Below are 24121 nucleotides of genomic sequence, written 5' to 3'. Positions count from 1 at the left end.
AGTTGATGTGGTGAATGATGCTAAGGCTCCTTAGGCAATCAGACCAAACACCTGCAATAGACTCATGTGACTAGGCAAGCCCTTCTCCTGTCTTGGTGAGGAGATGGTATCCACTTTTAGCTAATGTTACACCACAGTTGCAGGCTTCTAACCAGTCTGACAGATGAATGTCTACTTGTCTGTCTATTTATCTGTCAATCAAATTTATTCTCATAAGTTGGACTATTAAATGCTAAATCAAACTAAGCAACTCTTATAAAGACTAGTACACTACATGTACTCGTAATAGTTCAACAAAGTTAACCCTGGTAGGGTCTTACAGTGACTATTAATTAGCGAACAGAAAACTGAAAGTTTTCAGTTCTAAGTTGCACTTATGACCACTTAAGATTCTATAGACTTTTCTTAACATCACTGAAGCATTACATCTCTTAAACTCAGCAGCATTTTTCAGCCACTTTTGATAGATATGTGAGAGTTTGTCTAGATACTCCAGTGCTTTCTCACCTCAATGTCCTAAATGCTTAAACAGTATAGGCACATCAGATGGTGAAGATTCCTGTCTAAGAAATTTCTCATGTACTTTTTGGCTTTTTATTTCTTCTCTACGAAGAGCAGCAGCTCCATCAAACAGAGAAGCTTTGGCTAAAATGTCAATACTCCAAGGATGTGCCATTGAGATATCTAAATCAATTCTTTCCCAGATTGATAGTTCAATAATGCCTGGCCTATTGTCTGAATTGCAATATTGGTGTTGTGCTTGATTCACATAATGAATGTTTAAACCTCCAAGGCAAGCTAAGCTCTCTATGTCCTCACTAAAGGGTTAGTTTTGTGTATAGACAGGCCCACTGCCAGGTTTACAAAGTGGAAGATGGTATCCATTCATATCTGAATATGTCTGTCTGTCTGTCTGTCTGTCTGTCTGTCTGTCTGTCTGTCTGTCAATGGTAGTATATTTTCATAAATCACAGCTATTGCAATGAAACGCAAACTACTGATCGCTAATAGTGTTCTCAAGAGTCTAATACATTTCTAAACATATTTCCTAGGCCCAAAGGACCTGGAAGGCTATATTCGACAATATAACGTGCAAGTCTCTCTACTTTCCATCCGTCTGTCTGTCCGTCTGTCTGTCTGTCCGTCCGTCTGTCTGTCTGTCTGTCTGTTTGTCTGTCTATTTATTTGTCTGTTTTTGTCTGTCTGTCCGTCCGTTTGTCTGTCTGTCTCTCTATCTGTCTGTCTGTCTGTCTGTCTGATGATGTAGTATAAGTATTGATGTAATATTATTGTTTTACAGCTCTTGGTAGTCATCATCTAATTGCTGCCACACCTGTTAGTGAAGCAAGTAGCTCTCCTTTGTCAGCAGCATCGTCACCATCGGTAGAAGGTCGAAAGTCTTTCGACTTCTTTAGCAAGTCGAGGCGAGTTCGTGCACCAACTGCTCCCATTGCCGCCGCCGCCGCAGCAGCAACAATCGCATCAACAGAGAAAGTACGACAAAAGAAAACAAAGAAAACTCTCAGTGCAAGCGACCTGCAAAACATGAGATTAAATCTTTCACCACACGATATGACCGATGAAACTGGTGTTGATGGTGGAAAACCCAATGCTCGCGATGAAGTGGAGACAATCAGTTTTTCGACGGCAGTTCTTCAGAAGGATGGTCAGTGACGACTGCTGGTGTAAAATATGATAAACAGTTGTTACGCTGTGTGTGTGTGTGTGTGTGTGTGTGTGTGTGTGTGTGTGTGTGTGTGTGTGTGTGTGTGTGTCACTGTGATTTCTTGTTTAGTTTCTTCACCTCCATCACATTGTCTGTGGATTGGACTGAGCTCGGGCAATATTATCTGTATTGTGTTGCAAATACCATCGTCAGACAAACGGTTGACAAACTCGGTGTCATGTCTTCAGACTGGTGAGCCATATTGTTGTGTACGGTTGGATGTGATGGCTCAATGGTAGTTTGTGGTGTAGGTGTCGTGTTTCAGATGAAGTGTGTGCCGATTTACATTGCGGTGATTGATGTTGAAATGCCAAAGAGTGGAAGCTCGAGTTCGAAACTAGGCATGAAATGGTGGATGTGTTTGTATGTATGGGCTTCTAAATAATACGCAAAGAAGCTGATATATTGATACAGCAACTCGAATGCAAATAATAGTGGCTATCCATCCATACTGTTTGCTTCTGATTGATTTTGTATTTGTCCTTGTGTGTGTGTGTGTGTGTGTGTGTGTGTGTGTGTGTGTGTGTGTGTGGATGTTTATTGATTATTAATTGATATATATAACTAATATTTTAGGAGTTAAAGGAACACCTCCACCTGAAAAGAAACTTTTGGCTCTTTCAGCACTGACAAAGCCGATACACAGCTTTGTAGTATTCTGTACTGACCAGCAAATAAAGGTGTGTGTGTGTGTGTGTGTGTGTGTGTGTGTGTGTGTGTGTGTGTGTGTGTGTGTGTGTGTGTGTGTGTGTGTGTGTGTGTGTGTGTGTACATTACATACATGTTGAAAATTGATCTACTTGGTCATGTAGGTGCACGAGCTGCCGTCTCATGATCGTAGTGTCTTCAAGACTGAACTCACAAAAGGATACACGTATCTTAAGGCAAAGGTTATTACTGTAAAAGGTATTTACTGACTTTAAGTGATTACTGTAAATACCTTCTTTGTTGTGTGTGTGTGTGTGTGTGTGTGTGTGTGTGTGTGTGTGTGTGTGTGTGTGTGTGTGTGTGTGTGTGTGTTTGTGCACTTATGATATGAAATCAGTTTTGCAAGTGGCAAATATGAGAACTAGAAATTACCAGCTTACTCTGGCATACAGAATGCCAGGTGAACGACAGCAACTACCATGAATGTGCAGACTGATCATGTCAAAATGAGTTGTAGTACACACAGTACCATATGTGTGTACCATATGTATGTACATATCTCAGTCTGATTGTGCCATTTTGTATGTCTTTTATCTGTTTTTGTGCCTTTTCTATCAAGCTGTTAATAATCTTTATCTTTGTATCTATATTTCCTATTGCTAGCTGTCAGCATTCCTTTGTCTTTAGGACATTCATGTTTGTTCTGCCTCACATCTGATGGTCATATAATGATATTCAGTTTGCCACGGCTGAGACTTCTGCTAGATAAAAAAGAGACGATATCAGTGAATGAGATGAGGTATGGTAAGGCAAGCCAGTCGTACCATTCGTGTCGTGAGACAATGTGTGTAGAGTTTGGCGAACGTTTGAGATAGGAGGCCATGGGCAGGCTATCTACATGGCATCACGGTCAGAATTGCAACGTATATCAGTATTGGAAAACGATGGGTAAGATGTAATGACACTCATACACTATGCATTCATCACCTACATAGAATGGCATGCCTTTGTAAGTGAGGTTCAGCAGATGGTGTGATCGATGAAGCATGCAACCCTTTAGTGTCATGCTCTTACCAAACTCAATTAATTAATTAATTATTACCCCATGGCCAAGTAAGCCCCCAGGCTCAACTTTACTCAAGGCTCTAAGATTTTCACCCCTTTTAGTCTTTTAATTAGTGTTAGTAAGTGATGTTCACAGTAGGATGGAGTGTCCAGCTGGTTGTTTCCACCTACAATGAGAAAGACCTTCTGGAGACATTTGCTACTCAACTGCCACCTTGAATTCAGTCAGAGTGTCGCTCAGTGTTTGTGCATCCTTGATAGGGATGGACGTCGTTATTGGCTCTGTGCTAATTTTTATGGAATTTTGCTTTGATGCAAGCGCCTTAGTCTTGTCTAGTCTCAACATGTACCATCCAAGTCTACAAACAACACGTTAACTTTTTCCAGTTTTGTTCTTTTTTTTTGTTCTTGTTCCAAACTCAAAGCTTACCACATAGGTCAACCAATGGTGATTGGAGGATAGTGAAAATTTGTTTGAGTGGTGAATGTCTCCAACTGGTCTTTCTCCTTGTAGGGGAGGGTGAGACAACCGGCTAGACACTCGTGCTTATTTCCACAGTGACTGTAGAAATGTTAATATTCTTTAACTTGTGCATGCTTGGCCACGTTGAAGGTTTTGATGAATCAGATTCACAGTATAGAAGATGAGAAAGACCCATCCCACACTTGACCTTAGACTCTGGTCAACCATTGGGGTCGTGTAATAATCAAGTGATTAAGGTGCAAGCAAAGTCGCCTTGAAACTCCATAGTCTATGAATGTTACTGGTGTATATCACTCACGTTGGTAGAAAGTTTGATTTGATATTAAAATGAGAGAAATTTAAGTGAATGTAAGAGAAACATCAGAATCGATAACGAGACTACGAACGTACCGTATTTCTGTGAATAGTGCAACATAGGGCACAATTTTTTCATAATTCTGAAACATGGGGCTTTATTTGAGCATTGGGCATTACTATTTTGCAACCACAGAGACTGTTGCATTGTTTGATTGTAACCCATCACACTACATAAATAGCACAAGCAAACTATCGTATTAAACCTAATCTACAGTCTTACTGGTATGTATCCTGGATATGCTTTTGCTTTCACTCGAGTCATTTTCTGGTTTGTTACATACATTGAATCTTCATCGTCCCTCAGTGTTTCTATCTGGGTGTTCATTTCATGTCAAACGTACACATCGATAGACACCGTGGGTGTGAATATTATCCTAATGGGGGACAAATTGAGCATGGGCCGTTATCATTAGGGTCACCTTGGGCCATTACTATTAGGGTCACCATGAGGCATTATTTGAGCATGGGGCACTATTCAGGGAAATACAGTATGTACATTCTTTATGTACATTAGGAAACTGGTGAAAAATTACATTTAGTACATCAATTGAGTTATGTGAGTAGTGTGTGGTGGATCAGAGTATCCAGGGTGTCCACCTACAAATATTCTCTCACCAAATGATAAGCTGATATTAGCAACAAAGTGACCATTAGCGCCAACATAGCCAGGATGTTTGCACATGTTTAACAAACTAATTTAATTAACATCTGACAGTCTAATAACAAACAACTCTAAAGAACACGACTTTGTTGTGTTCAAATTAGAATCAGACAGTCAGCATTGCAGTTATTCTCTCACTCATAAAGCCGTGCTTTACACTCCGAGTATAAAGACAGTCTGCTAACCCTCGTCTTCTAACGCCATACCTTTGTATGTGACATGATACAAACATGTCTTACTGTTTCACTAGGCTAGACATTCCTGGTTCGTTTTGTGACTTGTTCACCATCACATCGTTTCCCGAACGACCACAGAAGGGCTTCTTGAAGCGCATGTTTACAAGCCAGCCGCAAAATGTCAATCGAGAACAACTATGTAACACACCATCCTTCTCTAATCTAAAATTGTTTAATTTATTTATATTTTTCTCATTTAGTCGGTAAAATGAATCCGGGTATGAGTGCTGTAGCTACTAAGCTAATGCCTGAAGCTTCGTCGCTAGCCGATGCAATGAGCAAAGCTCGAGAAGTTGGTCTTCTGGTTGTATCATTAATAACAATTAGTAACTCAATCAATCTGTTACTGAAGGGTTTAGGGGAGAGGCAAGAGAAGTTGGGTGACTTGGTCGATAAGACGGATGCCATGAGGGTGTCGGCCGACGAGTTTGCATCACGTGCACGGGATATTCGAAATCAATACGAACAGAGAAAGAAGAAATGGTGGAATCCCTTTTCGTAATCGTTTGGGTTTAGAGAGTTTGATAAGAATTGCTGTTATACATACGGTTGATAGAGTTTGATAAGAATTAGTGTTATACATACGGTTGATAGAGTGTGCAGGTTTAGCGAGAAAGAGACGATGATGTTAACGACACTTGCAAGAATGAATTGTTGATATAAACTATTGCAGTTATACAGTATAATTAATTAATATATACTTTCAGCAAGAGTGGCTTAGACATTACGTGTGTGGGTGTGTTTATGCGAGTTGATATTAATTAGTTGTTTTCAATTACCCGTATAATAATATTGATATTACTAAATTGACTTACCGACTGTTGATGGTGATATATAATAATATAATATTATATATTTAGATAATACTAAATTTCAATTATGATATAGACAAGCTGCTGTTCATCTTACGCAATAAATTTTTAGCAAGTACGTACACCAAACTAAAGATTAAACTAAATTTTTAACTTTTAATTATAAAATATTTTAAAAAATTTTAAACTTAGTTTTTAGTAGAGTAATAATATACCGTTATCCGGGATATCTATTATGTCAGAGGTACATTAGAGGTTAGAGTAAACTAAATTTTATAAAAACTAAAAAATGCTTGAATTTTAAATTTAATTTAAAATATTAAAAATATAAAACTCAAATTTCTGTACAATTTAAAATAGTAGACTAAGTTTAGATATGGTAGTACCTTTATCCGGGATATCTGTTATCAACAGTACATTAGACATTAAAATAAATTTAAAAAAATTAAAATAGATTAACGTAAATTTAAATTAAATATTTTAAAACCAAAATTATAAAAATTTAATCAAATTTGTAGACTAAACGTTTCTAGATACGGTTATCCGGGGTACCTCTTATCCGGGACATTTATACAACATGGCGTTTGTACGAGTCGGCAGTGTTTCGGACTTCGGCCGAATCCTGCCTTAGTTTTCTTAGTTCTCTAGTTTTCCTCGCCCGATTTTCTAAGAATGTCGAAGACAACAAAGAAGAAGTACGTTTCTAAGGAGGTGCTTGAAGACTACGTGGAGCCTGAAGGAGAGCAGAGAATCGCTCAAGTGCTGAACGGTAGAGGAAACAACTTGCATGAAGTACAGCTGACGACGGGAGAGAAGTTCTTGGTGAGCATGCCGACCAAGTTCAGACGCAACGTGTGGATAAAGCGTGGAGACTACGTTGTAATCGAACCGATAGCAGAAGGAAACAGAGTGAAGGGAGAAATAGTGCACATACTCTATGGTAAACAGATAAAGTATTTGAAACAGGAAGGTCTGTGGCCTCGGGAGTTTGACGGAGGGAAGAAAGAGGATGCGGAGAGAGCGGGAGACGATAGACAAGCGAAGAGTGGAGAATCGGACGACGATGCTGACCTGTTTGTAAACACAAATAGAAGAATGATGGAATGTGAAGATGAAGAGGAGGAGGAGGATGATGAGGAGGAGGAGGAAGAGGAGGGGGATAAGGAATATGTTTGACTCTCGCTTTTGCATTGATCGTACTGTGTTTTGACTGTTTTTGATAGAATTCAAATTATGGCAATACATTGTGTATGAATCAGTGATTTCTGTCAGTTAATATTAATAGTGATTTCTGTCAGTTAATATTAATAGTGGTTTCTGTCAGTTAATATTAATAGTGATTTCTGTCAGTTAATATTAATAGTGGTTTATGTCAGTTAATATTAATAGTGATTTCTATCAGTTAATATTAATTGTGATTCTTGTCAGTTAATATTAATATTGATTTCTGTCAGTTAATATTAATAGTGATTTCTGTCAGTTAATATTAATAGTGATTTCTGTCAGTTAATATTAATAGTTTTTACTGACCTAATGGATGCTTGCTTACTGTATGCGTTACTTTGTTATTAGGGCTTGACTTATCCAGAGTCTACGGCTCTATCCTTACCCATTCCAATTTCCAATTTTAAAGATCATTGATTTTAATTGGCGCTACACGGGTCTGGGAGGCCAAGGCTAGTTGCTTTCGGCATATTGCTGTCTTACACAACCATTGATGTGTGGTGTTTGTATGTAGAGATTCCGTCATTCTAAGCTTTAGAAAGCTGATATTTTAGAAACGGTCGTGCAGTAAAAGTGCAGCAGGCTGTATTAGTGTTCAACTCTGTTAGACATACTGTATATGTCAGGTTTGTTTGCATGTATTGTATTGTACCCAGTCGTTTGTTTGTCTGGAATTCTATAATTTACCAACACTGTCTCACAGCAGACAAGTGCCAATTTCTAAAGCACTACCTAAGACAAATGCAAGCGTACAGTCAAATTATTGTCTAGATAGTTGAGTCCAGTCCAAGTACACCACAGGGTACCTTCTGCAACCGCCAGTGTCGTGTACATGTACAGTGTAGTTCTGTAGTTGTTCTAAAAATTAGAACATTTGTATGCAAACAATTAACTATTATTGCTATTTACAATAGCTAAAACAAAATTTAGTTAATTAAATTTTATTATCCGGGTATTTACCTTCCTAGCCTCGCGTAGCCAGACCTTACCGTCGCGGTACACACGCGGTATTAGAGTCTGGCTACGCAAGGCCAACCGTTCCAGTCAGATGGTTCGGAAGCTAAAGTATCACGAGCAGAAGTTGCTCAAGAAGGTCGACTTTCTGTCATGGAAGACAGACAACACTCTACGCGAGGTGAAGGTAATGCGTCGCTACCACGTCCAGAAGCGAGAAGACTATCACAAATACAACAAATTGTGCGGACTCGTCAAGTCCTTGACGGCCAAACTGAAATCGCTCGGGCCACGCGACGCATTTCGAATCGAGAACACGCAAGATTTATTAGAGAAGCTCTACAGCATTGGAGTAATTCCCAGCAGGAAAAACTTGTCTCTGTGTGAGAAAGTGTCGGTGTCGGCATTCTGTCGTCGTCGCCTGTCAGTGATCATGGTCAAACTGCGCATGTCACAGACTGTCAAGGTGGTATTAATTCATTAAAAATAATAAATATTTATATTATATTAAAATCTATTTTTGATGAATTTCTTGTGTGTTGTACGAATTATGTACGGAAATTTAAATTTGTTTTAAACACAAAATGCATTTAGTAAATTAATTAATTAAAATATATAAATTAATTTGGTGTGTAAAAATTTAATTTTGCTTAATTAATTAATTAAACATTGCATTTAATAGAATTTGAATTTGCAGACATTACATTTAATAATATATATTAATATCAATGTTTTATGTTAATTTGTAAAAATATATAAAAATTGATATTAATGTTTTATGTAAATTGTAAAAATATGTAACAATTAATATCAATGTTTTACGTAAATTATAAAAATATATAAAAATCAATATCAATGTTTTATGTAAATTGTAAAATATGTAAAAATTAATATCAATGTTTTATGTAAATTGTAAAAATTAATATTTTATATCTGACCTCAAGGATGCTGTGAAATTTATCGAGCAAGGACACGTGCGTGTAGGACCGGAGGTGATTACTGATCCTGCATTTTTGGTGACTCGAAACATGGAGGATTTCATTACATGGACAAACGCATCGAAGATACGCAGACACGTGATGGAATATAATGAGGAGAGAGACGACTATGATCTGATGTGTTGACGTCGGTGATTGTGAGTGTGACAAAAGGTAGCAGGAGAGATGGGTTAATTAATTAATTAATTAATTAGCTTGCGTTAGGCCTTATGCTTGTATCCAAGGAAGTAATAATTATTATGTATGATTGGAGTGTATGGCGTGCTGTTCGAGATAAACGTGGGCAATCAATTTGGTGCTGGACGGATGGTGCGTATCATACTCACTGATCGTGCACCATTGTGCTTAGGCACTGGAGCCAGTCTCGCTGGTCATGTGACTAATGGTTGACTGTTGACTGCTGTAGACTTTCAGTCTAATGTCTGATGGTGTAGTTGATTAAATAAGTAATATATATTTTTCTACAAAATCCACGAGTGCTCGTTGTAGCTACTGTAGGATTCGTATGTTTTGTGAGGTTAAGTTTCTGTGATTTCTCACCTGCGGCTATTATGTGATTTTAATATTGCAATTTCTTTAAAAAGTGGACAGAACCAAGATTTTCTGTCTGCCTGTTTGTCTGTCTGTCTGTACATCTGATTGTCCAGACATTACAATGTTTGATCCAAATACTGGTTGGATCTTGATGTGTCCCTGGCTCATCCATGGAGTCACGACATTATTAGGAGGGCTAGCAAAGAAAATGGTCATGCTGCCTTGACAAGAGAAGAAAAGAAAATGAAAAAATATTCAGAAGAGCTTGTTCCAGGAGGATATGTATCAAGATGTGTTCCTCTTGTGATAGAACATTTTGGGAGGTGGGGCACAAAGGCAGAGTATTTTTTGCAGCATTTGTCACAACAGTCAGCAAATCCAGAAGCCAATTTTAATGCTTTCATGTTCATGTTGTATTGGAGAAAAAGATTTTCTACAATTCTGCAAAGATGCAATGCCAAAGTTATCCTTAGAAAACTTTCAAAACTGTCACCTAATCATGGTGATTTAGATAGATTATTTGATTTTGACATTCAAAGTCAAGTCCATTAGTTAATCTATGACTTTGTTGTTGGCAAGGACTGGTTTGCTTTTGCAAATTCCTAGCATATGTACAATAGAGTCTATATGAGAATCAAGTATCTGTCTGTCCATCTGTTTGTCTGTCTGTTTGTCTGTATAGCTGTCCGTCTGCCTGTCCATATGTCTAGGTGAATTAAACATTCCTCATCAAGTTGAGCCCAGAAACAGATATCCAAGTCTGTTGTGGAATATTCAGTGGGATCGTACGTTGCTATATCCAGTCGGTTCTCTGAGTAGATGTATGTCTGTCTGTCTGTCTGTCTGTGTGACTTGTCTACCCACTCACCAGTTCATCTGCTTGTTTACATGTTTTAAATTGTAAACATACCAATCATACCGAATATTGGCCACAATCAAGCCTACAACTGTTGATGCTACACACAAACTTGAAAAGCCTTTACTAATGGTGGCCACTCATGATTGTTAACAATTTTGGCGTTTTGTTGTTGGTTGGCAAATTTTGTATAGTTTTAGATCACTTAATGGATCATGCCCTTCAGTATTTGTTGGGTTAGTGGTTGTTAATGTTTTCAGAGGTGTTTGTCTTCTGTCTGTTTGTTTGTTTGTTTGTCTGTCTGTCTTCTGTTTGTTTGTCTTTCTGTTTGTCTGGCTGTTTGTCTGTCTTTGTCTGCTTGTCAGTCTTTCTGTGTTTTGTCTGTCTACCTGTCTGTTTGTTTTCTATTTGTCTGTCTGTCTTTTTGTATGTTTGTCTGTTTGTCTGTTTTGCGTGTGTTTGTCTGTCTGTCTGTCTATACATATATTTCTTATACAAGATGTTATTACAGTCTACAATACTCTAAAATCAGCAAGTTCTAAGACAAATTGGGCCCAAGAGTTTCCTAACTACAACTAAGAGTCAAACAGTAAGCTAACAAAGTTACTAATGGCACCAACTGTCTGTTTGTCCGTGTCTCTGTTTGTTTGTCTGTTTGTCTGTTTGTTTTTTGTGTGTTTGTTGGTCTGTGTTTGTCTGTTTTTTTTGTGTATGAGAACATGATATCTCATGAAGTGCTTATCAATTTGAAATTTTCACAACATGAAGGTGTTGCTAAATCCCAGACGATTTTAAATAAATAGGCACTCAAAGTTGATAAAATTGATTAGTAAATTAATAAATCCTAAAGTTACACCTAAGGATCCAACTCAGAAGAACACACTTTTACAGTTGGCACATGTGGGTTGCACCATTCATCATAGATTCCTTCTAGTTTGATATGCTTTGTGAGCCGCTGTTGTTCAAGTAGCAAATGACGTGTGTGTGTGTGTGTGTGTGTGTGTGTGTGTGTGTGTGTGTGTGTGTGTGTGTGTGTGTGTGTGTGGTGTGTGTGTGTGTGTGTGGTGTGTGTGTGTGTGTGTGTGTGTGTGGTGTGTGTGTGTGTGTGTGTGTGTGTGTGTGTGTGTGTGTGTGTGTGTGTGTGTGTGTGTGTGTGTGTGTGTGTGATTGTTAGATAGAAATTCATAGACTATGGGAAGTCTTTGAGAAGGAAATTACAGTCACATTACCACCACACAAGGTAACTAACTCATCAGAGTTACAAACGGCCGAGGTGTGTACAAGCATTCATATCATCTAGAAAATCAATAATAATACATTCTGTCTGTCTTGCAGATCTGATGTACAGTGTACATACAATAATGTACAACAGAGCAATCGTTGACTCATATTTCACTCTCGCTGCTTGAGCACGTATTCCTGAGTCAGAGCACCAGCCACACCTCAAGGTGAGTCACACGTAGATACCATCACTGATACATACATCCACACCATCTATGTGACCTCGTACGAGCCGTCGTCCGGGCAACATCTTGTAGTCTCTCGTGTCTGCCTGTTTGACTACGAGACCTAAACACTCTGCCATGAACGGCCGTTTCGAGGGATCCTCGAATGTCATTCGAGTGCAGAGACCCTGTAGCTCGTTGCACTCGATTTCCTTCAACCGTTTCGTCATCTCGACTCGATTCGGGTGTTGCCCGGTGAACAGCTCGAGTAGAAACACACCCAAGCTATAGACATCCGATTGACAAGTCAGTCTGGCTACAGAGCCGTCGCGCTTTGGTATTCGCTCGGGTGCCACATAGTCATGACTGATTAATCCCATTGATATTGTCCTGTTTGTCATATAACTTGCTCCCATGTCGCCAACTTTAGCGACCATATCACGTGTCACCAACACGTTAGCCGAGTGAATATTTCCATGAACATACGGGTTGGGGTAGAGCTGATGCAAGTAGTCAAGACCGGCTGTCGTACCTGTCAAAAGGTCAATCTGTTCTCGAAAGGAAAGATAGTGTCTCGTAGTGGCCGTCGCTTTGATGAGGTCTTGGACTGAGCCTTGCATGAGTTCGCTGATGATGCGTACGGGAGTGCCATTGACGACAACGGTGCCACACACTTGGACAATATGAGGGTGATGCAGTCGGCTACAAATGGTTAGTTCTCGTTGGCACACTTCGTCAAATTCAGGCGTCAGTACCGTGTTGTGGAACGACTTGACAGCCACCCAGGCACCACGCAGACGACCCATCTGTACGACTACAGGAACAGACATACAGGCAATTATATTTTATTTTTAATATTTTCAATTTTTTTTTATTTTTTTATTTTAATTTTAATTTCTTAATTTTACTTTTTAGAAATTATTTTATATTTAATTGTAATTTAATTTTTGTTTTTTTATTTTCAATTTTTTATTTTTATTTTTAATTTTTTTTATTTTTTATTTCTTAATTTAATTTATTTAAATTTTTATTTATTTTAAAAAATTTTATTTCTTTATTTAATTTTTTCTTAATTTCTTAATTTTTCTTTTTCTTTGTTTTTCCTTTTAAATTTTTTTTGTATACAGTATTAAAGCACATGGAGAGACTTACCACCGAACGTTCCTCTTCCCAATATTCTTTGCTCTATTTGTAGTTCTTCGGGTTTGATGGTTGTCACACCCATGTAGACGCTTAATCGCTGCTCCATTTCATGACATGCCGCCTCGGCTTTGTCAACAATGTGGTGAAGACGGCCATTGTCTTGCCTCGTCCGCTGAACTTCTCGCTTTGCCCGCTCGGCTGCTATCCTGGCCTGTTCTCTTGCTTTCTGTATCTCAACTTGTGCTTGCTCTTGAATGGTCTGCTGCTCTTGCTGCATGCATACGAGTTCTTCCTTTAGACTTTGGTTTTCTTCTGTCTGCAGCTGAAACTGGGCGGTTAGTTCTCGTAGTTCTGCAGTCACTGCAATGCTCTTTTGCTCTGCCAATCGTTTAGAACATTCTAGCTGCCTGGTTCTCTCCAACAACTGGTAGAAGAAAACGTTATTCTTAGTAGCCATTGACATGGATGTGGTGTGTGTGTGTGTGTGTGTGTGTGTGTGTGTGTGTGTGTGTGTGTGTGTGTGTGTGTGTGTGTGTGTGTGGTGTGTGTGTGATGTGTGTGTGGTGTGTGTGTGTGTGTGTGGTGTGTACGTGCATGGGTGTGTGTGTGTGTGTGGTGTGTACGTGCATGGGTGTGTGTGTGTGTGTGGTGTGTACGTGCATGGGTGTGTGTGTGTGTGGTGTGTACGTGCATGTGTGTGTGTGTGTGTGTGTGTGTGTGTGGTGTGTACGTGCATGTGTGTGTGTGTGTGTGTGTGTGTGGTGTGTACGTGCATGTGTGTGTGTGTGTGTGTGTGTGTGTGTGTGTGTGTGTGTGTGTGTGTGTGTGTGTGTGTGTGTGTGTGTGTGTGTGTGTGTGTGTGTGTGGTGCATGTGTGCGTGCATGTGTGTGTGTGTGTGTGTGTGTGTGTGTGTGTGTGTGTGTGTGTGTGTGTGTGTGTGTGTGTGTGTGTGTGTGTGTGTGTGTGTGTGTGTGTGTGTGTGTGTGTGTGTGTGTGTGTGTGTGTGTCAAGCCCAGAGCAGAATAACCCTGTGAAAGCCAGTGTGGTTTCCATCCCAGTAGAGGCTATGCTGACCAACGTTTTTCTCTCTGGCTATTGATGGAGAGAGCATGATAATATCACCATCCCATCTCATCACTATCCCATCTCATCACCATCCCATCTATGCTTGTTTTATTAATTTTAAAGTTAAAAAGCATATGATTTGGTCAACCGCGATGCTCTCTGGCACATCCTTCACTATTCATATCAATTGCCTTCCATGTTGCTGGCCATTCCTGCCCTACACGAGAATTCCAGTGCTGCAGTAAAGGCTTATGGGAAGGTATCCGACAAGTTCCCTGTCACCAATGGTGTCCAGCAAGGCTGTGTGTTGGCACCTGCCTTATTTAATCTCTACTTTGACGTTGCCACTCACATGGCTGTGGATGAGCACAGATCACGAGGAATGGGCATCAAAGTAGCCTACCTTCATGATGCTGATCTTGTCGGGAACAAGAAGACTTTGAGGTTTGAATCTTTGGTGACTGATCTGGAGTATGCCGACGATATGGCTCTTCTCTCTGACAATTGGCTTGACCTCACCATAATGCTGGATTCCCTATCAAACTGCTGTAAGAAACTGGGTCTTGCTATTAGGTGCAAAAAGATGAAACCTTAGTAGTTCTACTATCTGAGTGCTCACACATTCAAACTCCTGTAACAATCCACCTTGTGCCAGTAGACGAGCCTATTGAAACAGTCTCTCATTTCCATTACTTGGGCAGCATTGTTCAAAATGATTGTGGATTGGACATAGAGATTAATTCTAGAATCTGTAAAGCTTCACATGCCTTCCAGTCACTCTCTCGTATCTTGTGGTATCAACGTAAGATCAAGACCAGCACCAAGGTTTGTCTTTTAAACAGTGTGATTCTTCCAATCTTGCTGTATGGTCTCGAGTTCACTGTCCTTCAGCCTCATGTTCGTCGTCTTGAGTCCTTTTTGATTCATTGCCTTCAAATCATACTGGGAATCTCAGTCAGGGAGCAGAAGTGTCACACTACGATACGCAAGATAGCCAAACAGCAAAGGATCTCATCGATTCACTTACAACATTGTCTTCATTTTCTTGGACATCTCTCAAGGATGTCCAATGATTGCTTACCCAAGCAGCTTCTTGTGTCTGTTCCTGTTGGTTGCAAGCGAAATGTTGGAGGACAAAAACGTTGTTGGAATGATGTTGTATCTGGTGACCTCAAACAGTGTAACTTGTTGGAATCCTGGAAAAAGAAAGCTGTAGAGCGCAACACTTGGCGCTCCATCATCAAAAGTAGTGGAGAGCATTTCAACAAGGAAGCAGAAGACAAAGAGAAGAGCCTCAGTGATGACAGAAAATGACGACATGAACAACTACTCGTAAAAACATTACCCACCCTGGCTGTTCATTTCAGGCATTTAACAAGGCAGGTTTGATTAGTCACCAACATTGTCATTCTACCACTTCAAGGATTCCATGTCAGTTTTGTCACCAGACTCTCAAACAACAAGGTCTTTATAATTACCAGCGTTTTTGTTGAGACAGACCTCGAGATTCTAGTGTCTCAGTGTCTAGTGACTCAGGAGTATAAATGAGTACCTGGTCATTGACTGGGGTGGACAGACCACTGGCTTGGCAGCAACATCATGCAGCAGACGGATACGTGTGGGCCTTGGTGTCCAGTCCCAGAGCTGTGCCATTGTCAATGCCCCTGGATAACTCTGGCCAAGCTCCAGGTGGATTGTAGCGCTGGCCCCAAGACTCCACGTAGCGCATGGAGGCCCTGTCTCTAGAGGCAGGGGGAGCTATCTCCGCAACTGACCTCAAGGTCGACGTCGAAAGACGTGGAGGGCTTAACATTTGTCCAGTGTGTGTGTGTGTGTGTGTGTGTGTGTGTGTGTGTGTGTGTGTGTGTGTGTGTGTGTGTGTGTGTGTGTGTCACTGTGTGTGTGCATGTGTACATGTGTGCATGTGTGTGCATGTGTGGTTCGTGTAGCAGTCAAAGTTCAAAGCCATCGATTTGTTGCTGCCAACTCACATGATGAGTGATATTCTCCTCCGGTCTACTGATCACCTCATCCATCTCCTTCATAAGTGACCGCCTTCTCAGACGAGCAACCTGGTCTTGCAGCCGCTTCACTTCGCACGCCATGTAAGCTTGGTTCTCCGGCCCTAAAAAATTATCATAGCAAGTTAATATCAATACGGATACTACATAGTCTCACTTACCAAGGATGAAAGAACTAAACGCAGACACCGGCTGTGCAGTTTGCTTAGGACTGAATGATCCCCCAAAGACTGTCACATAAACCACCCGTTCTCCATCGACTTGACTCACGTGACAGCAAGTCGTATGATGGTATCGATCCAAGGCCATTCCGTGGTGTCTAATCTTCAATGCACAGTCTGTCATCTCATTGTACATGCAGAGATCACCGTGGTCAACTGACCTGATACCACCTCAATGATTCGACATCAAAGAGATACGCTTCATCGGTGCATGGCTTGCTGTCTCCACCTATCCCTCCTAATACCACAATGACAGAGCCATGATCGTTGCTGTGTATCGGAGACGCAGTGTGGAAAAACCGGGGCTGAGGCCAAGGGCTCGATGTGTCAATAGGACCGCTCCATTTCTACCATCATCACTAATACATTTTCTGTTATTTTGTTTGAGTATTGGATCTCACCTTTGTGATGATGTTGTAAATGTGGACGTCGGATAGTTTGTTGTTATCGGCTCCTCGGCCTCCGAATAAAATCAGTTTGTTTCCCACTGCAGATAGCGTGTGTCCGTTCCGAGGTGACGGTCTGTGTTCCGAGCTCTTAATGTGACTCCATACTCCTACACACATAATGAACCATTCCTGGTGTGACTGAAATGTATATCATATCATACGAGATCATATTGTTATTTATATTAATCCAATACTACACACTGATGGCAATGATTGTATGTGTAAATGCAATCAAGTGAGAGACCATTCTAATAGCACGTAGTTTGCTTTGCTGTCTGTCTGTCGGCGATTGCTACATGAAGTCACAATGATGATAATGGGAAATCCTGGATACATTCTGTTGCATTATATTGCGAGAACCGTTTGCAGCGTGGAAGTTAACGGTAGACGTAGGACAATGTCCCACCAAATGTGTTGTTTGTCCGACCAAATACTGCACTAATGTTGGGACATGTTTGGACACAACATCCACCTGTACGCATACACGATAGTGTAAACCTTGTCTCTTATCACGTGATGGCCTTTCCAATGGTGTAACTGTTAATTTCATGAACTTAGGTGCTTCCTAGCATGCTTTATCTAGAGAAAACCTCAGCTGTCTTTAACACCATTTCTCCCTTGGAAGTTGTTACATGCGCAATGGCTGCAGTAGGGAAGGCACATAGTTATACATGTGACACCATACAAGAATGTCCTACCTAGGCTCAGTCTGCCCTAGCCAAAGTAAAAACCTATTTTCCACACTGGTTTGTATATACATGGCCCAAATACAACTCAACCCGTATGTAATTCTGTTTTGATCCTGAGATTGTGTTACATTCTAAACACCATGTCAGTTTTATGATGCTAAGGTCAATGCATTCTATCACACATTTCTGTTTTGATTTTGGGTAAATTGGCTTTACTCATGCCACTTTTTGACACAGATTTAGAACAGCTAGTTGCTATACATGTATAGGGATCATTGTGATGTATTTTACTGACAGACAGACAGACAGACAGGCAGGCAGGCAGACAGACATATACGTATCAACATATATACATACATGCATACATACATACATACTTACATACTTACATACATACTGTTATTACTGTTATTTTATATATACACGTGTGGACAGACAGACAGACAGACAGACATATATGTATGGACAGACTGACTGACAGACAGGCAGGTATGGACAGACAGGCAGGCAGGCAAGTATGGACAGACAGGCAGACAAACAGACAGACAGAAATATAGGTATGGATAGACAGACAGAGAGACAAACATATTCATATGGACAGACAAACAGACAAGCAGGTAGGTATGGACATACAAACATACTGTTATCACATATACGTATGGACAGACAGGTACACAGACAGACAGACAGACAGACTATGGACAGACAAGCAGGCAGGTATGGACAGTCAGACAGACAGACAGACAGACAGGATCAAGTTTATTGTCAACAATCTTCACTACTACAAACAGTTATTGTTAAAATGAAATGTTCTACTTGTAGTCCGAGACTATTGCTAATGAGTAAAACACTGAATGTCTCTATCTACTCCCAAAACACTGTCATCTCCTAATGAGCGCACAGAAAGCCTTGACAGCTTCCGCAAAATCACTCTGCTGTTGCATTTTTGAAGAGTAATAGACAGTCTTTTCCTCCAGAAGGTTTTAAACTCTACCGCAATTCTTCTTCCATCAAAGCCTCTCGCCTTCTTCCCCAGTTCATTCATCAGCTCGTCAGCCTTTAAGCCCCATCTGCCGAAGTGTTCAAAGACGAGTGGGACAACTATAGGCTTCGATCCATCCGCAAGCGATTCCTCTGAGTATTTTTTTGACTTTGCTGCCTCTCGTTTAGCTGCTGCATGGCCACCTTCTCTGGCTGCACCTTTAATAATATCTTTGCTCCAAGGGTGAGCTATCGAAACATCACATTCTTTTGTGATCCCAGTGTCAGTGTCGTAAAGCGTGATGTCAGGCCGGTTTTCGTTGTCTACAAATCGCTGTCTCGGTTCTATTTGATGGGGAATGAGTAAATCGCTTAGGCAATCACTCCATGCAGACACTATGGAGTTATGCGTCCACACAGGTCCACCTCCATATTTACATGTCAAAAGGTGGTAGCCCTCGCGATCCAGCTCAGTTCCACAGTCACACGTCTTAAGCAGCCGGCTGAAAGGCAAACCAGCACAGACAGACAGGCAGACTGTATGAAGAGACACATACACAGACAGACAAACAAACAGACACAGACAGACAGACAGAAGTCGGATGAATTCGTATTATGCCTGGAGATGACCCTACACGTGTACGCAGTAAACCATACAAACATCGGGACGGTCTCAACAACTTACTAAACAAGATATTCACAAACTGTGGATATCTATTTCACATTTCAAAAATCCAACGTCAACTCCAAACACACACGCTCACTCACCCAATTGTATATCAAACTCATAGAACCCATTATTAACTCCCTTTCCGTCTCCCATCTCCACCCATTGAGCTCCATCCTTCAGACTCTCCTCACCCACACGCGGCCCATACCCACCAAACACAAACAACTTCCCGTCCGTCGAACACAGACCACAATGCCTCAGTGCCGGCGGCCTCTCACCCACCGCGGTCACTCTCCTCCACATCACTGCGTCAGTATCCAACGCATAGAGATCACTAAGGTACCCAACCGCAGGACTCTGTCCACCAAATGAATAGATCGTGTTGCCTACAGGCGTACAACGACTGCCCATGCTCGGTGGCGGCATGTTGTCGTCGGTGGTGGCTTGAGCTTCGTGTTGCGTCCATGTCTTCTCGATTGGGTCGTAGACTTCGACGTGGGATCGAGAGAAGCAGTGGGTGTGGTTCGCACCACCCCACATCCATGTGCGTGAGCCGATGACGGCGGATTCGTGAGAAAATCGGGCTGCTTGTTGGTCCGTCATGTCGACACTGTAGCGTGTGACGCGCTGGGATGTATGCGACCTTTGTACTGTACCTGTAGATATAGGGTTGCCATGCGGGTAACCACGTAATTGTACAGGTAACTGTAGTGATTTGATGTGTCTAGTGTAGACACGCCCTCGCTCGTGTGCCCGGCCATCGTTGGCGCGCCTTTAAGAATTGTTGTTGCGGAAGTGGTTTGTTCTACTTTCGATTCCATTAGGTAGGTCTTAGGGTTTCCCGAGTTTGCTGTCGTCACACTCGAATGGGGTTCCTCGCGACAAAAAAGCTACTTGTGCTTGTACTAGTGGTTAGAAATGAATAGCGCACGCTAAATATATTTTCTAAAATGCCAATTTGTAGTGCCCTTTATAAAGTCTCGGACATTTTCGGTTTCGGATATGGTAGGTAGTTTTATTGGGCACAAATTTTCTAGTACAATGACATTAAATAGATACCGCAAACTACTGTAGATTCCGGCACCTTGTAGTCTAGGAGCCGATCTGGCTAGCTGCTTCAGAAACAACTTGTTTCGACCTCCCCCCCGTGGACGTTATTTTCTTTGTAGATTAGCTTTGTTCTATAAGTATACAATTCAAAAATGGATGTTCGCGGTTGTTTGCTCGACACTTGCTTTGTACTAACTTTTACCAGGGGCAAGAATACCTAAAAACCGGATGTGAGGAGACGACTTACTTTGACCTTTCTCTTCGGCGTGTACGTACACGTACCAACCGGTTTTTTGACCGATGACTTACTAAAGTTCACGTTGGTTCAAGTCTTGGAAGTTCATGTAATGCGTCCATCGCTGTTGAGTCATAGTGTCACTTCGAGATCAATCAGTGTTTAGCTAGAATTACTTTAGCTGCAGACTTTGTTTATTCGTTTAATTTCTGCGTAGAGCGAAATTTGTTTACCTTGTATTCGATCTAGTTTTTATCTATTGTTGTCTTTGAAATACACTGATAGTGAACACAACTGTCTTTGAATCAATTTGTGTACCGAGCACCGTCTACTTTTCTATCTAGGATAGATATATCTATCAGCATCATAATTTTGTGGTAATGGAAGTCGATTTAAGTGGTCAAGCAGGCAGTGGTCATCTGCAGAGGAATTATATGCAGTTTCGGCAAGTTTGAATCTTCCAGCCGCAAAAGTACCACATTCTAGTTGGAGCAAATGCATTTGTCGTTCCAGCGGGAAAGTTCTGAGTGGTCTAGACACAAAGTTGGTAGCAGTTTCTTAGCAGAGTTGGATTCGCTTGCATGCACGAGGTAGCCACTATCCGAGGAGACAAATCGCATGCGCTCTTCTCAAATTGTGCTGTGACACAAACTGATCCACCTAGAAGTTTCTACCATCGAAAGTGTTACCGAGAATACACAAATAAAGTTAATTAACATTGAGCGGTTCATTCGAAAGCAGCAACCTATAGCTACTGTGGTGCAAGATGCAACGGCTAGCCAAACAACCCTACCTGCTCAGGAAAGATCAAGAAGAAACGCAATTCCAACATCAAATTTTGCTTTGTGCGTTATACTTATTTGTCAACGGAATACCAGCAAACAGAAGCGATCACAATCAACGTATCATTGCTATGCATGGCTCACTGGCACAAAACTACGACGCCGTTGCATTAGTCTTACAGACATCGCTGTCAATTTAGGCGAAGACATGTCTGCTGAGCTCTCTGCGCTAAGCGCTTTTTCTGGATGCGACACGACGAGTGCCTTTGTTGGAAAGGCAACGATCTTTCGCTTATTAAAGCTTCTCAAAACGACTGTTTACGCCTTGCGATGACCAGATTAGGATGCAGCTTGGCTCCAACTGAAGAGTTGTTTACTGAATGTGAGAAGTTTGTATGCCATCTTTATGGTTTGCCAACTTTTAATTTGTACCAGTGTCAACGAGGTTCGGTACTGTACGAGTTATTTCGCATGAAGTGCTCGAAAGCGCAGCAGATGCCACCGACTCAAGATGCTCTTCGGCAGCATGTACTACGGGTTAGCTATCAAAGTTTTGTATGGACAAAATGCTTTGTACTCTATGCAGAATCTGCCTAGTCCGCACGGTCACGGATGGATTGTTGAAACTGATGAAAACGGTTCTCACATACATGTCTACTGTATGACACAGCTTCCTGCTCCGAAAGCACTGTTGGAGCTTGTGTGCAAGTGCAATGTCGGCTGCACCACACAGCAATGTTCGTGCTTTCGTGCTGCTTTGTGCTGTACCGTTGCATGTGCATGGTTTCAGAAATTGCAACAATTCGAGCAAGCAAATAGCCCTTCCTAGTCCAGTACTATTGGAAGAAGAAACTCCAGAATCAGACTGATGATAGCGATAATGATGATTGTAGTGATAGCGAGTAAGCGATCAAGTGTCTAAACGATTGCATGCACGTGCGAATTAATTCAATTATTTTAGTCTAGGAGATCAATTGAAGTTATTTCTAGAAACGAACTGATGCAATAATGAATATAAAAAGAGTAAATTACAATACGAAAAATATAGACATAGTGTTGTACTATGTACCGGTCTGCTATCCAACACTGGCAGCAATAAAGCAATAAGAATGCACAGAGTAGCCCGTTCTTTGTCTGGGCTGATAATTAGATTATTGATTGTTAGTATTCTGATAGCTAGTGTAAGACAAATAAAAATGTAACCGAGTATTCCGTTCTGAAAAATTAGCAGCGAGTTTACACACTACATCAAAGTTAGATATCCGGGCAGCAGAAACTTGAAAGTCACGTGCTGTTACTTACTCTCCCGTATATAGCATGACACGTATTCTTGATTTAGCGCACTGCCCTCCTTTCTTACGTTTTCGTTCACTATTCTGGAGCCTATAGACACACAACTTATGACATCAAATTCTGCCAAGATTTATAAGCAACGCATAAATTGCAGTTTTCAAAGTGTTCAAATGTTATAAGACTAACAAGCGTGTAAACAAGTTGTGCGCATACCTCTAATAAAAATGTAAATCAAGTGTGCTCGTCTACACAAAAAGAAAGCCCACTAAAAACACTCAAAATGCTCGACTGTGCTCTCCATGTTCAAGTAGAAATAAAGCTGGACGTGGCCTCCTGTGCTAGCCCACATTTGTCTTCAAACATGACGACACGGAGGTAACCCTCTTCTCCCCAGGTCTCTCCCCAGCTGTTCCGTATAATCCAGTACGGCTGATGCGAGCTCACAGTGTCGTACCCGGTGATCATAACACAGTGATCCAACAAACGGCCACATTGTCTGGTAAGAATGCCTCCACTGTAATCCTGCCACGATGAGGCATCCACACAGATAGACAGCGGTGCTTTGTTGACTAGGTACGCCTGCATGGCGTGTTCATCTTCGTCACGTGTTGCAAACTCGTATCCATCGATGTGAGCCACGACTTCATTCGATTGAAATTTGCAGTTAGAGTCGCTCGCCGTGTACGGGTAACTACTAGCGAGTTCGAGGCCGTGTTTGTGTATATATCGAAATGCTGTTTTTGTATCGCCACCTCCACATCCCGAGTCAACAGTATCACAATCGACAACTTGCTGCACTGATAGATTGACGAGGGTATGATTGCCCTGCAGTGCCCAAATGCTTTCGACATTCTCGACAGCAGAGAAAGCCCAGCAAGAACCACATGCACCCTGATTCTTAACATTGGAAACAACCGGTGGGCTATGATCCCTCCAATCGTACTTAGCAGGAAGTCTACTATCTCTATCATATTGATACACACGTATGGATCGTTCATCAACAGTAGCATCAGGTTGATACCGAAGAAGTCTAGATTTGAACTCATCCGGAGTCCAGTCAGAGAATTTCGTTATTCCAAATGGTTTGTCTGGTTCATCCTCGTTGTTTGCTCTGACACGCGTGAGGCTGTCCTTGAAGACTCCGAATCTGTACAGTCTTTCGCTTTCGTTCGCGTACTTGCGTCCATACTTGGCTACAAAGTCTTCGAATAGAAGTCGAGGATCATCTAGACAACAAGTGGGCTTTACAAAGGGGCAGGTGACATGACACAATGAGGCGGTACAATGACTGGTGTCAGTGGAGAGTGAGGTGGAGGTTTGGTGAGCATGTTGCTCTGTTCACAGAGCGTGTACCTTCGATTGTGAGGTTGTGGCTCGCTGTGTTGACGCGTAGAAAGAGAGAAAGGAAAGAGAATAAGAAGACAACGTCAGAGAACGACATAACGGACCGGATGTGGTTAGACGATATCAACCATTGCGTGGGACTGTGGTTTATGTTATGGTGCTAACGCAAATGTATGT

At 41.3% G+C, this 24121-nt stretch overlaps 6 protein-coding genes across 7 annotated transcripts in view; 4 read left to right on the top strand and 2 right to left on the bottom strand.

Moving 5' to 3' along the window:
- The window catches only part of LOC134187075 (syntaxin-binding protein 5-like), a 17258-nt gene extending 11366 nt beyond the window's left edge, over nucleotides 1-5892 (top strand). For both annotated transcript variants that reach the window (XM_062655192.1, XM_062655193.1), the window contains 10 exons: nucleotides 1301-1666; nucleotides 1796-1918; nucleotides 1978-2067; nucleotides 2303-2406; nucleotides 2539-2632; nucleotides 3062-3173; nucleotides 3227-3322; nucleotides 5192-5316; nucleotides 5378-5469; nucleotides 5530-5892. In XM_062655192.1, the coding sequence (XP_062511176.1) occupies nucleotides 1301-1666; nucleotides 1796-1918; nucleotides 1978-2067; nucleotides 2303-2406; nucleotides 2539-2632; nucleotides 3062-3173; nucleotides 3227-3322; nucleotides 5192-5316; nucleotides 5378-5469; nucleotides 5530-5679 (1352 nt within the window). In that variant the 3' untranslated portion in view covers nucleotides 5680-5892. The remainder of the gene's footprint in view (nucleotides 1-1300; nucleotides 1667-1795; nucleotides 1919-1977; nucleotides 2068-2302; nucleotides 2407-2538; nucleotides 2633-3061; nucleotides 3174-3226; nucleotides 3323-5191; nucleotides 5317-5377; nucleotides 5470-5529) is intronic.
- A 651-nt stretch (nucleotides 5893-6543) lies between these two features.
- LOC134186845 (probable RNA-binding protein EIF1AD) lies at nucleotides 6544-7251 on the top strand. The gene has a single exon (XM_062654915.1). It carries the CDS (start codon nucleotides 6662-6664, stop codon nucleotides 7163-7165), a length of 504 nt encoding a protein of 167 aa, XP_062510899.1. The 5' UTR covers nucleotides 6544-6661; the 3' UTR covers nucleotides 7166-7251.
- Nucleotides 7252-8224: 973 nt separating this feature from the next.
- Nucleotides 8225-9634, top strand: LOC134186668 (U3 small nucleolar ribonucleoprotein protein IMP3-like). The gene is made up of 2 exons (XM_062654682.1): nucleotides 8225-8633; nucleotides 9112-9634. The coding sequence occupies exons 1-2, from the start codon at nucleotides 8262-8264 to the stop codon at nucleotides 9289-9291; spliced, it is 552 nt and encodes a 183-aa protein (XP_062510666.1). The 5' UTR covers nucleotides 8225-8261; the 3' UTR covers nucleotides 9292-9634.
- Nucleotides 9635-11756: 2122 nt separating this feature from the next.
- LOC134186364 (uncharacterized) lies at nucleotides 11757-19895 on the bottom strand. Its single transcript, XM_062654312.1, has 7 exons — nucleotides 19339-19895; nucleotides 16853-17007; nucleotides 16613-16798; nucleotides 16392-16554; nucleotides 16201-16334; nucleotides 13153-13567; nucleotides 11757-12814 (listed from the first exon to the last, which is right to left on the bottom strand). Exons 1-7 carry the CDS (start codon nucleotides 19841-19843, stop codon nucleotides 12009-12011), a joined length of 2364 nt encoding a protein of 787 aa, XP_062510296.1. The 5' UTR covers nucleotides 19844-19895; the 3' UTR covers nucleotides 11757-12008.
- On the top strand, nucleotides 14138-14895 carry LOC134186365 (uncharacterized). Its single transcript, XM_062654313.1, has one exon. It carries the CDS (start codon nucleotides 14406-14408, stop codon nucleotides 14802-14804), a length of 399 nt encoding a protein of 132 aa, XP_062510297.1. The 5' UTR covers nucleotides 14138-14405; the 3' UTR covers nucleotides 14805-14895.
- A 2810-nt stretch (nucleotides 19896-22705) lies between the features above and the next one.
- On the bottom strand, nucleotides 22706-24073 carry LOC134186619 (uncharacterized). The gene is made up of 2 exons (XM_062654617.1): nucleotides 23954-24073; nucleotides 22706-23826 (listed from the first exon to the last, which is right to left on the bottom strand). The coding sequence occupies exons 1-2, from the start codon at nucleotides 24039-24041 to the stop codon at nucleotides 22904-22906; spliced, it is 1011 nt and encodes a 336-aa protein (XP_062510601.1). The 5' UTR covers nucleotides 24042-24073; the 3' UTR covers nucleotides 22706-22903.
- Between the last annotated feature and the right edge of the window lie 48 nt (nucleotides 24074-24121).

This window comes from Corticium candelabrum, chromosome 11 (assembly GCF_963422355.1).
Source record: "Corticium candelabrum chromosome 11, ooCorCand1.1, whole genome shotgun sequence".
Classification (NCBI taxonomy): domain Eukaryota; kingdom Metazoa; phylum Porifera; class Homoscleromorpha; order Homosclerophorida; family Plakinidae; genus Corticium; species Corticium candelabrum.
Note: the sequence above shows the minus strand (reverse complement) of the source record. Positions and strands in the feature narration are given on the sequence as shown.

Excerpts from the sequence above, each read along its gene's own strand:
- LOC134186365 (XM_062654313.1), top strand. The coding sequence starts at position 14,406 with ATGTTGCTGGCCATTCCTGCCCTACACGAGAATTCCAGTGCTGCAGTA.
- LOC134186619 (XM_062654617.1), bottom strand. The coding sequence starts at position 24,041 with ATGTCGTTCTCTGACGTTGTCTTCTTATTCTCTTTCCTTTCTCTCTTT. Across the intron at positions 23,827-23,953 it reads CCACAACCTCACAATCGAAG|ATGATCCTCGACTTCTATTC; the intron begins GTACACGCTCTG and ends CTTGTTGTCTAG.
- LOC134186845 (XM_062654915.1), top strand. The coding sequence starts at position 6,662 with ATGTCGAAGACAACAAAGAAGAAGTACGTTTCTAAGGAGGTGCTTGAA.
- LOC134186364 (XM_062654312.1), bottom strand. The coding sequence starts at position 19,843 with ATGACGGACCAACAAGCAGCCCGATTTTCTCACGAATCCGCCGTCATC. Across the intron at positions 16,555-16,612 it reads AATCATTGAGGTGGTATCAG|ATTAGACACCACGGAATGGC; the intron begins GTCAGTTGACCA and ends TGTGCATTGAAG. Across the intron at positions 13,568-16,200 it reads AGGAGAATATCACTCATCAT|TTGTTGGAGAGAACCAGGCA; the intron begins GTGAGTTGGCAG and ends TTCTTCTACCAG.
- LOC134186668 (XM_062654682.1), top strand. The coding sequence starts at position 8,262 with ATGGTTCGGAAGCTAAAGTATCACGAGCAGAAGTTGCTCAAGAAGGTC. Across the intron at positions 8,634-9,111 it reads GCATGTCACAGACTGTCAAG|GATGCTGTGAAATTTATCGA; the intron begins GTGGTATTAATT and ends TCTGACCTCAAG.